Source organism: Bombina bombina, chromosome 6 (assembly GCF_027579735.1).
Source record: "Bombina bombina isolate aBomBom1 chromosome 6, aBomBom1.pri, whole genome shotgun sequence".
Classification (NCBI taxonomy): Eukaryota; Metazoa; Chordata; class Amphibia; order Anura; family Bombinatoridae; genus Bombina; species Bombina bombina.
In genome coordinates, this window is record NC_069504.1 from 746500524 (window position 1) to 746516706 (window position 16183).

General features: G+C 38.7%; 1 protein-coding gene across 1 annotated transcript in view; it reads right to left on the bottom strand.

Annotated features, from left to right (window-relative positions):
• PDE4A (phosphodiesterase 4A) overlaps positions 1-16183 on the bottom strand; it is a 373112-nt gene that overhangs the window by 198857 nt on the left and 158072 nt on the right. Inside the window, exons 5-6 of the mRNA XM_053718013.1 lie at positions 10310-10358; positions 8729-8778 (exon numbers count right to left, since the gene is read on the bottom strand). Of these exons, the coding sequence (XP_053573988.1) occupies positions 8729-8778; positions 10310-10358 (99 nt within the window). The remainder of the gene's footprint in view (positions 1-8728; positions 8779-10309; positions 10359-16183) is intronic.

Here is a 16183-nt window from a genome sequence, read left to right on the forward strand (position 1 = left end):
GACAACACGGTCAGGGCCTTAAACCTAATACATTACGCCAAAACTGAAAACATACCATCAATCCTTTTATCCACGGATGCAGAAAAGGCCTTTGACCGTGTTGCCTGGGACTATATGCGAGCCACGTTGTCCCATATGGGTTTAGGTACGAAAATTCTAACAAGGATATTCTCGCTGTACACTCATCCTACAGCGAGAATCTTAATAAATGGTACCCTCTCCTCCCCTTTCGCTATTTGTAACGGGACACGTCAGGGATGCCCACTGTCCCCACTCCTTTATGCATGTGTTATCGAAACATTAGCGGTAAAAATTAGGCAAAACCCCCATATAACCGGACTTAACATAGGAGACCAGAAATATGTCTTGTCACTGTTTGCAGACGACATCCTTTTTTCACTTTCTAACCCAGAACACTCAATCCCTCACCTGCTAGACGAATTTCATACCTTCCAATCATTATCCAATTTTGTTGTCAACATGTCCAAGTCGGAAATGTTAAATATAAACCTGACCGGCCCGTCATTACTAGCCACACAAAGGGTATCCCCATTCATTTGGTGCTCTTCCTCACTAAAATACTTAGGAGTATACCTTTCCCCTTCATTAGACGATATATTCCGCCTAAACTTCACACCCATCAAACACGCAATTATACGAGACCTGTCATCATGGGGCTCTAAAACATTATCGTGGTTGGGGCGCATAGACACCATTAAAATGAACGTCTTCCCACGCATATTATACCTCCTACAGACTTTGCCGATACCCCTTCCCAACATGTTTATCCCCTCATTGCAAAAAGCATTTAGCGACTTCATTTGGCGCAGGAAACCACCCAGAATCAGTAAACAAATAATGCAAACATCTAAAGAACAGGGTGGGTTAGGTGTACCGAATCTTGCAGCCTACCGTCAAGCCATCTTTCTCCAAAGACTGGTGGACTGGAACATTCATTATGGTCATAAAAGATGGGTTACATTAGAACACTCTATAATGGGGAGGCCCTCATTTGGGGAGATTGTGTTGGGGCAACCCTTCACTACTGAAAACTGCTAAAACAAATAACCCTATGATTCAGGAGACCTTTCGGATCTGGGAGTATACCATTAACACGTCACACAACATCTCATCAATCCCCTCACCTCTGACATCCCTGATTGAAAATGGAGACTTTACAGTGCGACCCTTCCTAACACACATGACAGTGGACACACCTAATAGAGACTTCACGATACACGCGCTCACAGACAACGAACTCTTGCTACCTCAAACAGCCCTTGTCTCAAAGGGACATGACTGTTTCGCTAACTGGTTCACTTACAGACAAACAGCTCATTTCATCACTAAACATGTAGGCTATGAAAACATGGTCAGACCTCTGACCAACTTTGAATCCCTTTGCACCCAGAACCCCCCCCCCGAGACATACCCTATCCACAATATATAAGATCCTAACCCACACTCTCCCGGGTTACATTCCCCCATATCTAGAGAGCTGGGAAAGAGACCTAGGTGTCATAATACTGCCCCACACTAGCAAACTAATGTTTCAAGCCGTGAAGAAATCCTCAATCTCTTCCTCCATTATAGAGGTTAACTTAAAACTGTTCCACAGATGGTATCACACCCCGAAAAAAACTACACCGTTTATTCCGCACCCAAAGCAATAAATGTTGGCGGTATGGCCATGTAAATAGCGATACAGCACATATGTGGTGGTGGTGTAACAGTCTTCAGACTTTCTGGAGAGACGTAATCTCGGAAATTGAACTCATTCTAGGCACATTATTACCACTCGACCCACTGATTTGGCTTCTACATAAACCTCCCCCATCCATAAAATACAAACCATACTTACACCTACTCAACATCCTGACAAATGGTGCAAAAGTTCTAATTGCCAAAAATTGGAGAAGCAAGGACCCACCATCCATACATATGTGGAGACAAAAAGTAACGGAAATTATTGATCTAGAGGAATACTACTACCTCAAATATGATAAAATAGATTACTATGCTGAGTTCTCGCAACTTTGGTCCGACTATGCTCAACATAAATAAATAAAGTTTATTTGTAGTATAAGAATCATCCATGGCTGGTAGAGGGAGTTGACATTGTTATAAGTAGGTCGGATGTTGTTGATCGGGGTGCCGACGGACCGGGACGATTGGTTTAGTTTGTTTATTTTGATTCTTGTTACTCACTCTTTATTATTTAATTTTCCATAGGAATAGTTAGATACGTAATGTAATCATTTCAGTGGACTTCCCCTAAGGGCAACACACTTACCATCTTGACCCTTTTGAATGGTCCCATATTGCCCCGGGGACGAACACTGCTGTTTCATTATGAAGTGCTTTGGGCGCTACCAATGTTATCCATAAACTTAACAGCCGTAATTGTACATTGTGACTTGGGAGCTGCGTCTCCACACCTATGTAAAAACTGATTTATACACAATAAAGCTGTTTCAAAAAAAAATAAAAAAAATAAAAAAAATATAACAATGTTGGTTATGCAAAACTGGGGAATGCGTAATAAAGGGATTATCTTGTTTAAAAAATACAAGTTCTGGTGTAGACTGTGCCTTTAATGAAGATGAGCCAGGCAGAGGCATTCATGATGGAGTGCAGTAGGGACAGGCAGTAGCTGGGGAGACAAGAGAAGACAGAATTGGCAGTAGTCAAGGCAGTAAAGTATAAGGAGTGGATAAGAGTCTTAAAGGGACATGAAACCCAATTTTTTTTCTTTCATGATTTAGAAAGAGCATACAATTATAAACAACTTTCTAATGTACTTCTATTATCTATTTTGCTTCATTCTCTTGATATTCTTTGCTGAAAAGCATATCTAGATATGCTTAGTAGCTGCTGATTGGTAGCTGCACATAGATGCCTCCTGTGATTGGTTCACTGTGTGCATTGCTATTTCTTCATTAAAGTATATCTAAAGAATGAAGCAAATTAGGTAATAGAAGTAAATTGGAATGTTGTTTAAAATTGTATTCTCTACCTTAATCATGAAGAAAATGTTTGGGTATAGAGTCCCTTTAATTGTGTCTTGGTGTGAGGAAGTGATGAATTTTAGAGATATTTTTAAGGTGAAATTGGCAGGAGTTAGTTAAGGTCTTATGTGCGGAGCAAAAGAAAGTTCTAAATAAAGTGTGACCCTAAGGCAGTGGGCCTGTGGGGTAGATGTGAGGACAGAGTTGTCCACAATAAGTGAGATTTGGGGAATGTGGAGATTGGTAGAGGGAGGAAATAGAAGGAGTTCAGTGTTAGAGAGGTTCAGCTTTAGGTAGTGAGAAGTCTTCCAGGATGAGATATTTGCTAGGCTGCTGGTGACACAAGTCAGCAGTGAAGAGGAAATGTCTGGTGCAGAAAGGTAGATTTGGGTGTATCGGCATGAAGATGATACTGAAACCCACAGGACTTGACTAAGGAGCCTAGAGATGATGTGTAGGCTGAGAAAAGGAGACCTAGAACTGAGTCTTATGGCACCCAAACAGAGAGGAGGAGGAGCCAGAGAAGGATACACTGAAGGAACGGTTAGAAAGGTAGGAAGAGAGCCATAGTAGAGCTGTGTCACAAATACCATAGATTGAAGGGTCAGGAGCAGCAATGGATGGTCAACAGTGTCAAAGGATTCAGAAAGGTCTAAAAGGATCAGCATAGAGTAGTGACCTTTAGACTTGGCAGTAAGCAGGTCATTTGTCAAAATGTTGGGGTGTTGTGGGGGAAAGCCAGATTGCAAAGAATTGAGAAGATGGTTAGATGAGAGAAAGTGTGATAAGCCTTTAGAAAGAAGAGAGATTGGACTATAGTTGCAAGGGGATGCTGGATCGAGTGACAGTTTTCTAAGAATAAGTGTAATTAGTGCATGTTTAAGGAATGATGGAAATGTACCAGATTTAAGGGACAGGTTGAATATGTGTGTGAGGATGGGTGTAAGAGTAGGGGAAAGGAAAGGTATCAGTTGTGAGGTAACAGGATCAAGAGGACAGGTAGTAAGATGGGAAGATGAAAGGAGAGCAGAAACCTCCTTCTTTGTAAAAGTGCTGAGCTTTTAAGTAGGGTGAGTATGAAATTTGGCAGTGATTTGTGAGAAGTAGATGTTGTTGTTGTGGAAGGAGGTTATTTCATGTTAAGTTTTGAAAAGAATTGAAAAGTCACGTGCTCTTTGTTTGTTACCAGGCCTAGGTGTATGGCTGAAGTGCTGCCCCTCATAAGAAAGAGCCGAAGGGACCGTGTCTGAGGGAGAGCTGCTGTTTGGACATTACTTTATATTGAATTAGGGTTAGTACAGTACCCCTCAGCGTGCACCTCTTGCAGGAGTGCTAGACTTATCATTTTGTGTGTATATCTGAGGAAGAGAACCAGGTTTTGATGAGGGCCAAGAGGTTAAGGGAGTGGAAGATGAACAAGTCATGGATTGAGTTGTTTGTTGCATACAGAGTGAGAGTACCATATTGCACAAGTGAATGGAGTGTGTGCCTTTGCAAGGCAGGGGATAGAAATGAGGTTATGTGTATTTCTTTAATAATGGCTATTAATGCTATATTTACGTCTCTCTAGGATCAAACTATATTAATGTCCTTGGAATGTTTAGGGAGTCTAATAACAGTATCATTAATCTCAGCTTCTCATCTTTCTTTTATTTTTGCTATAATGTTTTTTCATCCCACTTAAACACTAAATAAATGCAAGATATTATGATCCAGTAAAAGATTATTCTGAGATTAACATGTAGATGTCTTTTTAAAGATTCATTAGCTGTTTAAATATTGACAAAATGAGTGTAAAGTGTTAGTGTCTATAAAACAATGGGAGCTGCCATGTTGTAACTTAGGTTACTTTCTCTGCTATGGCCAATTAGAGACAATTATAAATAGGTCACAAGAGTGTGCAGCCAATGGCTGAGGGGGATATAACAGTGTTCTGCACTTCCATTTCTTAACAGGAACTGAAAAGCTCACAATTTCAGAATGGAATTACAGGAAAAGGGGACAAAATCAATAATGAAAGTAATATTGCAGAGTTTTTTTTTTATATATACAGTTTATCATTTTATATTACCATCTCAAAGTGTTTAATGTCCCTTTAAGATATCATCATGAGTGTTTTGGAAACAGCAGTCTACAATACAATGCATGGCCATGAGGCATTGGTACTGAAATGCACAGATTTGTACGGAACAGTAAGCAACTTGTAATTTTACATTTTTTTCTGCACTTTTCCCAACAGATTAATATATCATCCAGTCAGAACTATACTAGAAGAGATTAACACCTTTTTTGTTGCAATCATATTTCAACAGTCAAACTCCATTCACCACTTTCCTTATTTGGAGGAGCCAATTTGGAATTAAAAGAGACATGAAACCCAAAACATTTCTTTCATGATTTAGAAAGAGCATGGTATTTGAAACAACTTTCTATTTTGCGTCTTTTATCTAATTTGCTTCATTCTCTTGATAAACTTTGTTGAAAGGCATATCTAAATAGGCTCAGTAGCTGCTGATTGGTGGCTGCACTTAGATGCCTATTGTGATTGGCTCACCCATGTGCACTGCTATTTATTCAACAAAGGATATCTGAAGAATAAAACAAACTAAATAATGGAAGTAAATTGAAATTTTGTGTAAAATTGTATTCTCTATCTGAATCATGAAAGAAAACTTTTGGGTTTTATGTCCTTTTAAGTATGTGTTAAAAACTCAGTTATTTGCTTTAACAGAAAAAAATAGATAAACTTTGAATTAGGGAGATATATGTGGCAAGGTAAACCCTGAGATTTGTTCTATCAGATTTCAGGACTGGAGAATCCATAATTTACAGACAAATTACAGGAAAGGGGGTAAAATAAATCATGAAATATACTGTAATGTTTGTTTAACTATGTATTATTTCACATTTTATATTGCAATATCTCGTTTTACTGTTCCTCTGACAGGTACTTAAAGGGACAATTAAACCCAAAAAGTTTCTTTCATGATTTCAGATAGTGAATGCAATTTTAAACAACATCCCAATTTACCTTCTATTATCTAATTTGCTTAATTCCTTTAGATATCCTTTGCGGAAAAATCGCAATGCACGATGAATTGAGCCAATCACACGATGCATCTATGTGCAGCCACCAATCAGCCGCTACTGAGCCTATCTAGATATGCCCTTTTCAGCAAAGGATATCAAGAGAATTAAGCAAATTAGATAATAGAAGTAAATTAGAAAGATGTTTTAAAATTGCGATGCTCTATCTAAATCATGAGAGAAAAAATTTGGGTTTCATGTCTCTGTAAAGTAGACAATGAAACCTGCAACAGTTACATACAATATAAATATAAAAGTTTGCAAACATACTTATGTTAAAGAGACATAAAACTGCTGGGCACAAGCACCATAACACCTGCAGCTCTCTTCTTAAGCCGTTCTATTTTACTAAATAGATGTTCATTCATCAAATTAGATAAACAGCAAAAGATTATATTTACTTTTGAAACCGTCGTATCAGCTGTAAATCCGCCCGTCATATGCCTTTATTGATGACATCTTATGCTCCAATCATGTTTTACCTCGTCAGCCCCTTTTCTTATCGTCTGTCAGCTTTGGCATGCGTGTAAGTAACACGCGCATCTCATCAGCTGTCCAGAACGCATTCGTTGTTGCTCGCAAAATAATGCATACAAGTTACGCCGTTAATTACCCATGCGCTATTGACGACCGTCGCTGCCATTGCAAACAACAAGGTGACAGCTAGTCTCGTTTTAAGAAACAAACGACTCATCAAGTAAATAGAATCTTGTATGGGGAACGCGATAACGACAACATATAAAACATTTTTGGCAAAGGTAGTTATTCATACATTAAGTCAAATTATGTTTTTAAGATAATCTTCAACATATGTTTTTGAATCCCAAAATTGACCTTCCTTATTTAGCCACCTACAGGGTGCTAGCAGGGAAAACTCCACATCTTCATATTGGGTGCCATTATCTTTGATCGTTAGGTATTCTCTCACCCTGTTACAGGAGTGGTTGCACATTCACAAATTGGTGAAGTTGCAGTTTTTTGTTTTTTAACAGCACTTTAATTAGTGTGTTTTGATAAAGATGTGGGCATTTTAAATGTTTGCATTTTTCCCCATAGAGTTGAAAATCCAGTAAGTCATTGACATATGAATGTGCACAGCCTCTGTCTCAGCGTACAAAAATACCTATGGGCTCCAAGATGGCAGCGCCCAGTGTAAGATCGGGAGCTTCACCAACAGGCACCTGTAAATAGGTTAAAATAAGAGAATGGCTTTGAAGAGATCTGCAGACACAGGTTGGAAACAATGGCTTGGTGAGTAGTAACCATATATTGTAATTTTTTAATAAATGTATCTACTTGCAACTCTCTGCGAGTCCCTTCATTGGCTCCCCATTCACAGCAGAATTAAATTCAAAATTCTCACCCTTACATACAAAGCTCTCACCAACGGGCACTCACCCTCTACCTATCCTCTCTAATACACAAGTATACTCCAGCCCGCCCACTAAGCTCCAACAATGACCTGCTCCTTGCATCTTCAACGATCACCTCTTCCCATGCTAGAGCTGCAGGACTTCTGTAGTGCAGCAACCTACCCTCTGGAACACTCTCCCTCGTGCTGTCAGGCTTTCCCCTAATCTTTCTTCCTTTAAATGCTCCCTGAAGACTTTTCTGTTCAGAGAAGCCTACCACCCAACTCAATAATAAATTAATTTCACTTTTCTAACATTTCCCTCATCTAACTCTGCATTAACATCTTTCTCAATCTTGCAGTCCTCGCCTCCTGTTTCTCAACCTCCTACCCTTCTAGATTGTAAGTTCCCACGGGAATAGGGCCCTCAATTCCTCCTGTATGTGTTTCTAAAATTCTGTCCTGTCTCTTACAAGTTTTATATCATTGTTTTATTTAAATGAATTGTACCCATGGACAGCGCTGCGGAATATGTTTGGCGCTTTATAAATAAAGCAAAAATAAAAATAATAATAATTTTGCAAAAATAGTTCTAATCAAATCTGAAATGCACTGCTAAGGGATTTCAAATTCACCCTTTAGTAACATAACTACGTTTTTTTGCTTGTTTATTCTCACTTTCTCAGAATTTATTTACACATAACTTATGTTCTCCACCACCTCAGTCAACAGTGCACTCAATATCAATGAATAATATCTAGTTATCATACAAAATACATTTACTAGACTTAAAGGGACAGGAAACCACAGAATTTTCTTACATGATTTGGATAGAACAATTTTAAACAACTTTCCAATTTACTTCTATTATGACATTTGCTTCATTCTCTTGTTATCCTTTGCTGAAGGGACAGCATTACACTACTGGCAGCTAACTGAACACATCTAGTTTGCCAATCACAAGAGACAAATGTGTGCAGGCACCAATTAGAAACTAGCTCCCACTACTGTAAGATATGTGCATACTTTTTTTCAACCCCAAAAAGAACAAAGCACATTGAAAATAGAAATGAATTTAAAAGTGTTTTAAAAATTACATGCTCTTTCTGAATCGTACACGTTTAATTTTGACTTTCCTATTCCTTTAAAGAGCACTGTTTTACAAAAAAAAAAAAATGCAAAAGTATAAAGTAAGCTGAATCTCTTGTGAATACTTTAACACGCACGTGGTGACGTCACAAAGAAGGAAGAACCAGGAAGCAATTAACAAACCACAGCTTACCTGAGAGAGTAGCTTTACAGACCGTTTGTTGAGGCATAATTGGAGAACGCCTGCCAAAGACCAAAAGAATATATTTACAAAAATATTGCATAAGTTTGGGGAAAAACAGCTGCGTATCTACTGCTGTAATACATCTAACTATTGTTAAAGAAAAACACGGCAAACAGAAATACTGGCACTGCTGACTGAGTAGTGCATTGCAACTGTAATCCACTTGCTCTCTGCCAACAAACTATGACATTATCAGCGTATTTCAAATGTTTTTTATGAAAATATTGTCTATGTTGTTTCAGTGATATTATAAATGCTGTTCGATTAGGGGATGAACGCCTTGGCCGAGGAAATAAAAAATCTGATTGACCTAAAAAGATGAAGCAAAGGCATGCGTTCTGCAGCATGTGAGTTAAAGGGACAAACTACTCAAAAATTGTTATTGTTTAAAAAGATAGATAACGCCTTTACTACCCATCCCCCAGCTTTGCACAACCAACATTGTTAGATTAATATACTTTATAACATTTAAACCTCTAAATTACTGCCTGTTTCAAAAGCTTTATTGACAGCCTCTTCATCACATGCTTTTGTATTTGCTTTTCAGAACAGGAGACTGATAGTTCATGTGGGCCATATAGATAACATTGTGTTCATAGCCCGGGGAAGTTAGTTTTAAGAGTTAGCACAACACCGTACTGAATGCAAGTCAATAGATTTTAAATCGTCACTGTCATGTGATCAGGGGGCTGTCAGAAGATGCTTAGATACAAGGTAATCACAGAGGTAAAGTGTAATAATATAACCGTGTTGGTTGTGCAAAACTAGGGGAATGGGTAATAAAGGGATATCTTTTAAAACTATACAAATTATATTTTGGACTGTCCCTTTAATTGTCATTGCTTCACCCTTTTCATAATTTTAAGCCACTGATTAATATCTCTAATTTATAATGCAAATTTAAAAAAATGTTCCAATTGTTATTCTGTTATAAAAATTAGCTTCCTTCTCTGGTATCCTTTGTTGAAGCGTAAACCTAGGTAGGCTCAGAAATGTGCACATTACTTTAGTACTCTATGAAAACAGAGTTGTGCAAGAATGTTTGTATACTTTGTTGCAGACATACTGAGCCTACCCAAGTTTACTCTTCAAAGTTTACTCAAAGGATACCAAGGGGTCAATTTATTAAAGTCTGGCGGACATGATACTCTGTAGTGTATTATGTCCGCATCTCAGCTTGTGCAATACTGCCCCCTGCAGATTCACGGCCAATCGGTCACTAGCAGGGGGGTGTCAATCAGCCCGATCGTATAGGATCCTGGCAGATTGCTGTACGCCGCCTCAGAGGTGGCATATGAGTTAAGGAGCAGCGGTCTATAGACCGCTGCTTCTTAACTCCATTGGCCCAATTCGGCCAATAATAAATTGACCCCCAAGAGAATGACGCAAATTTTGATGCTCTATTTGAATTATAAAGGTTTCATTTTAACTTTATTTTCCCTATGAACTGCACCCAATTTTCCCAGCAACATTTCTCTAAAAAACCCTGAATGAAATCATTAGGTCTCCTTTGTATGAACACTCACTTGGTTTGTTGGGTGGGTAACGTTTGCAAGGATGGTGAAGTTGTTTCTTGACGCTGCGTAGGCTGGGCCAGCACCTGAGGAATACAACAAAATAATACGATGCGTTTAAATTATATTCATTTTAGGGATACATTTTTTGTGAGTTAAAAAAAAAAAAGTACGGTATATATATATATATATATTTATTTAGGAATAGGGTGTTAGAAATTGTACCCTAGATTCAGCTTACAAGATATAAAATTTAGGTGAGACTGTTAGTTTCTGTAACAAGTATTTTGTTTGAACTTTCAGGATTCCAAATTACGGGTGCACATTAAAGTAAATGTAAAGTTTAATGAATAAGTGCCGGTACTAAAAATACTTTTGAAACAAGGGCACTTTCATTCATTAAACTTTACAATGAAGCTTCTTTTTTAAAATGCTTAACTTTCTTTATGGAAAGCAGACTGGCGATCCTCCGCCCGCATCTTCTACTGTAGTTAAGCAGATCGATGACAAATCCGGCTTTCCTCTAATTGCTGCGTGCTTCACAAACTGGACGCCAAAGGGGGCATGCAACGATTGGAGGAAGCAAGAGATTTGTCATAGCTGTGCTAACTAAAGCAGGAGCTGCGGGCGGAGGATCGCCGGTTTGCTTTCAATAAAGCAAAGGTGTTTTAAAAAAGAAGTTTCATTGTAAAGTTTAATGAATGAAAGTGCCCTTGGTTTCAAAAGTATTTTTAGATACTGGGCACTTATTCATTAAACTTTACATTCACTTTAAATTAGGTGTTCCACTTGTAATCTAGCCCTTAAATGGACATGAAACCCACAATTTTTTCTTTCATGATTCAGATAGAGAATACAATTTTAAAACAACATTCTAATTTACTTCTATTATCTAATTTGCTTTATTCTTTAGATATCCTTTGTTGAAGAAATAGCAATAAACATGGGTTAGCCAATCACACAAGGCATCTATGTGCAGCCAACAATCAGCAGCTACTGAGCCTATTTAAATATGCTTTCAACCAAGGATATCAAGAGTATTGAAGCAAATTAGATAACAGAAGTAAATTAGAAACTTGTTTATAATTGTATTCTCTATCTGAATAAATAAAAGAAACAATTTGGGTTTTCTTGTCTCTTTAATGTTAAACATTCCAATTTACATTAATTATGAAATTTACCTTGGTATGAATTTATTAAAGAGCATATCTAGGTAGACTGAGGACGACTTGAAAACTATTTGGCAGAAGTGTTTGAAACAAAGTATAACATTGATACATTTGCATGCTCTGGGCCTACTTAGGTATGCTCTTCAGCAACGGATACCAAGAGAAAAAAGTAAATTTGATCCAAGATGTAAATTGGAAGGGTTTTAAAAATGGTATGCTCTGTCTGCATTATGAAAGTTTAATTTTGACTTTCATGCCCCTTTAAAGGACCAGTCAACATTGTAGATTTGCATAAGTTAACAAATACATGATAAGAAGACAATGCAATAGAACTTAGTCTGAACTTCAAATGAGAGGTAGATTTTTGTTAAATAAATTGCAAAGTTATGTCTATTTCCACTCCCCCGGTATCATGTGACAGCCATCAGTCAATCACAAATGAATATACGTATATGCTGTGAATTCTTGCACATGCTCAGTAGGAGTTGGTGACTTAAAGGGACATAATACTCATTATGCTAAATCACTTGAAACTGATGCAGTATAACTGTAAAAAGCTGACAGGAAAATATCACCTTCCTATGTAAAAAAGGAAGATATTTTACCTCACAATCTCCTCAGCTCAGCAGAGTAAGTTCTGTGTAAAAAGTTATACTCAGCTACTCCTAGCTGCAGGTAAAAAAAAAAAGAAAAATGAAGAAATGAGCAGCAGCCAATTAGCATCAGCAGTGCTGAGGTCATGAACTCTTTCACTGTGATCTCATGAGATTTCATAGTAAGCTGAATAGGGAAATAATATGAGAGTGCACGAGGCTCATCCCCTTAGCTGTCCCAGGACAGACATACTAATATGCTGCTTAGAAATCCTTTACAATGGGATGTGGCTACTGAGGAACCTTTGAGGTAAAATATCTTTCTTTTTTACATAGAGATATTCAGGTGATATTTTCTAGTCAGCTTTTTACAGCTATACTGCATCACTTTCAAGTGTTTAAACATTTTGGTATTATGGCCCTTTAAAAAGTGTAAATATAAAAAGACTGTGTACATTTAGTAAATTGGAAAAGTTGTTTAAAATTGCATGCTCTATCTGAATCATGAAGTTTAATTTTGACTTGAGTGTCCCTTTAATAAAGATCTCAGTCAATGCAAGACGAGGACATTAGCAATCTAAGTACAGGATTCTCGTATTGCTAATGTATTTAGCCAAATGACCCTTTGAAATTCACACTACCTAAACTAATTATTCAAAAGCCCTACTGTTGAGATATATTCATACGTATGTGTGGTTAGCTTAAGTAGGTCACAATGCAAGTCCTCCCTTCATCTGGATATGTAACCATGGGGTTATCAACCATGTAACATTTTTTTAAGAGTTTCGTGTAAGCTCTAAACCAGTATAAATCGTATTTAGCAAACACAATGAAACACCAATCAAATTTAGCAAACACAATCATCAATGGTTCATTAGTATCCTGCGAATATATGAATGCTCTGCACATTTTAAAATTTAATACATCCAATACATGTGTTACATCCAAATGAACTGAGATCTTTATAAAATCAAAGCATGTGGATATACACTTCTGTTTTAAAGCAATAGGAATATAGTAACCAGTTAAAGGGACAGTCTACAATAGAATTTTTATTGTATTAAAAGATAATCCCTTTATTACCCATTCCCCAGTTTTGCACAACCAGCACAGTTATATTAATAAACTTTTTACCTCTGTGATTACCTTGTATCTAAGCATCTTCTGACAGCCCCTTGATCACATGACTTTTTATTTATTATCTATTGACGTGCAGTTAGTACGGTGTTGTACTAACTCTTAAATAGCTTCCCGGGCGTGAACACAATGTTATCTATATGGCCCACATAAACTAGCAGGGCCTTGTTGTGAAAAGCAAATAAAAAAGCATGTGATAAGAAGCGGTCTGTAGTGGCTTAGAAACCGGCAGAAATTTAGAGGTTTATAAAGTATATTAATATAACAATGTTGGTTGTGCAAAGCTGGGGAATGGGTAGTAAAGGTATTATCTATCTTTTTAAACAATAACAATTTTAGTGTTGACTGTCCCTTTAAAGGGACATTCTAAATAAAAAATAAAATCAAAAAACAAAATGCTCAAAATTGTTAGAGAATGTTATTTCTAACATTAGTGTCCCTAACTATGAGTTAGCTCTATTAGGTTAGAGTATTTTAAATGATTATTCAGATTTAGCTCCAGAGCACCAATTCATTACTGTGAGCTAGCTGAACATATTTTTGTTGAGCCAATAACAGGAGTTATATGTGCATATCCACCAATCGCCAACTAGCTCCCAGTAGTGCATTGCTGCTCCAGAGCCTACCTAGGTATGATTTTCAACAAAGGACACCAGGAGAATGTAAAGTAAATTTGATAATAAACGTAAATTGAAAAAACATAAATTATGCTTACCTGATAATTTCATTTTCTTCTTAAGGGAAGAGTCCACAGCTGCATTCATTACTTTTGAGAAATACAGAACCTGGCGACCAGGCAGGAGGCAAAGACACCCCCAGCCAAAGGCTTAAATACCTCCCCCCACTTCCCTCAACCCCCCAGTCATTCTGCCGAGGGAACAAGGAACAGTAGGAAACAGTAGGAAAAATATCAGGGTAAAAAAAAAGGTGCCAGAAGAACAAAAATTACAGCCGCCTCATAGATAAAAACACGGGTGGGAGCTGTGGACTCTTACCTTCAGAAGAAAATGAAATTATCAGGAAAGCATAATTTATGTTTTTCTTCTTAAAAGGGAAAAGTCCACAGCTGCATTCATTACTTTTGGGAAAAGAATACCAAGCTAGAGGACACTGAATGCAAACAACGGTGTGGGCACAAAAGGCGGCCCCTTCGAAAGGCACCACAGCCTGATTATTCGACACCCGAAAAAGTATAGATGACACAGGAGAAAACCCGAAAGCTCAGTTAACTGAACATTAGTTACACTGCTGGCAAAGGCGAACTAAACCACTCAGTCCCAGAGTCCGTCAAGCCCAAACAACCTCTGAGGAGTCAAACCCGTGGATCACGACTCCCATGAAGGTACCCGGCCAAGACAAGGACCGCTATCTGCCTCAAAAAGGAGACAGAATCTCATGAAAAGCAAAAGGATCATTCCACTTTGGCCGAACATAGAACAACCGATGGTTGTCGTACAATAACAACGTAAAGGGAGATGATCTCCCTAGAACACAAGGATCGAGGAAAGAGAGATCCATACACAGGGAAACATGTCCCCAAAAAGGACTCGAGGAACACCCTCATATCCCCTGACCCTATAACATACCCAGGAAAATCATGAGTTCCCCGTTGCCTCATATTAAAGCTAGATGCAAGCTAGGACAGCAGATGACAGCAGAAATAGGATAACTATCCCAGCAGCAAGTAAAGAGTTCTCCCAAAGAAGCACTAACGCTGAACAGGAACTCCCAATGACCAGTTCCAGGTAGGAAAACTGACTCTCACCCGTTGCTAACCCAAAAACCGAAGGCATTTCAAAGCTTGCTAACACCCAATCAAAGTGCAATTAGCTGTCCCTGGTTACACCTTCAAAGTGCAATAGTGGTAGTGGATTCAATTGCAAATATCGACTCCAAGGTACGTCCCCTCCCAACACTGAACGCCAGTGGAAAAGAGGAGGAACATCCAAGACCTCCCACAAAGGAGAGAACCGACTCCAAAGAAAAACGGTCAACCCTGCATAGAGTAAACCGACCCCCAATCTTCCTCTAGGATAATGGTCCTAGCCCAAAGGCTAGTCAAGACCAAAGTAAAGAGTCCCAGACTTCCAGAAGAGAAAAGAAGGGTAAATAAAGGAACAAAGCCCCCGGTTAGACCACTGACCGTTACTACAAACGGTATCCTACCATAAGTCAGATAGACATTGTGCTCGGGTGCGAAACCCCCTACACGGCTGTCTTTTAAAAAACAAGGAACGCTTCCCAAAAGGAGAAGGTCCTCAGACCCTCAGCATCCATATATAAAAATCCAACATCTAGCAGGAGCCTCATAAGGATCAAACCCTCAGCCTCCCACTGCAGGAATGGAGGAACCAGTCACTACAACGCAACTCCCCTCCAGGATTCTGAAACGCAAGAAGGGAAAAACCCTTACAAGACAAGACACCAAGGACACACAGGTCGCTCCAAATACTAAGGTAACTCCGAACCCGGAGAACCCCCACCCCCTGCTCTAGAAGAGGAAGAATGAAACAAAGGAAAACCACCCTACCATAGAGGCGTGACCCCTCGGCCATATGGCCAACCCGGTGAAGATACCTGCAGTCTACAGGAACAGTGTAAATGCACCAGAAGACTAGTAGGGGACCATCAGAGGGACCTAAAGCTTAAGCCACAAACAGATAGGCATCTCTCACAGAGCCCCAGCCTCTACCGAGAGAGGCCTGCGGTAACACAAACATCTAGAGTGAGAACGAACCGTCCACACCCATCCAAGGAGAGACACGGATCCAGGTCAGGGTCCTCGAAAAAGGAATCTAACGAAGATACAACTTCCAGAGGAACCTAAGCTGCCTCCTACAAGGAGGAACGCACCTCTAAAGTCCGTAGACTTAGCGATCTAGCAATAGCCTCAAACCCAAGAGTCACCAGGACTTCCTTAACGGTCTAACATTCAGCACCCAGGGCACTTAGATCGCAAAGAAATCTTGTAGGCAAGCGTTAATAAGTGCT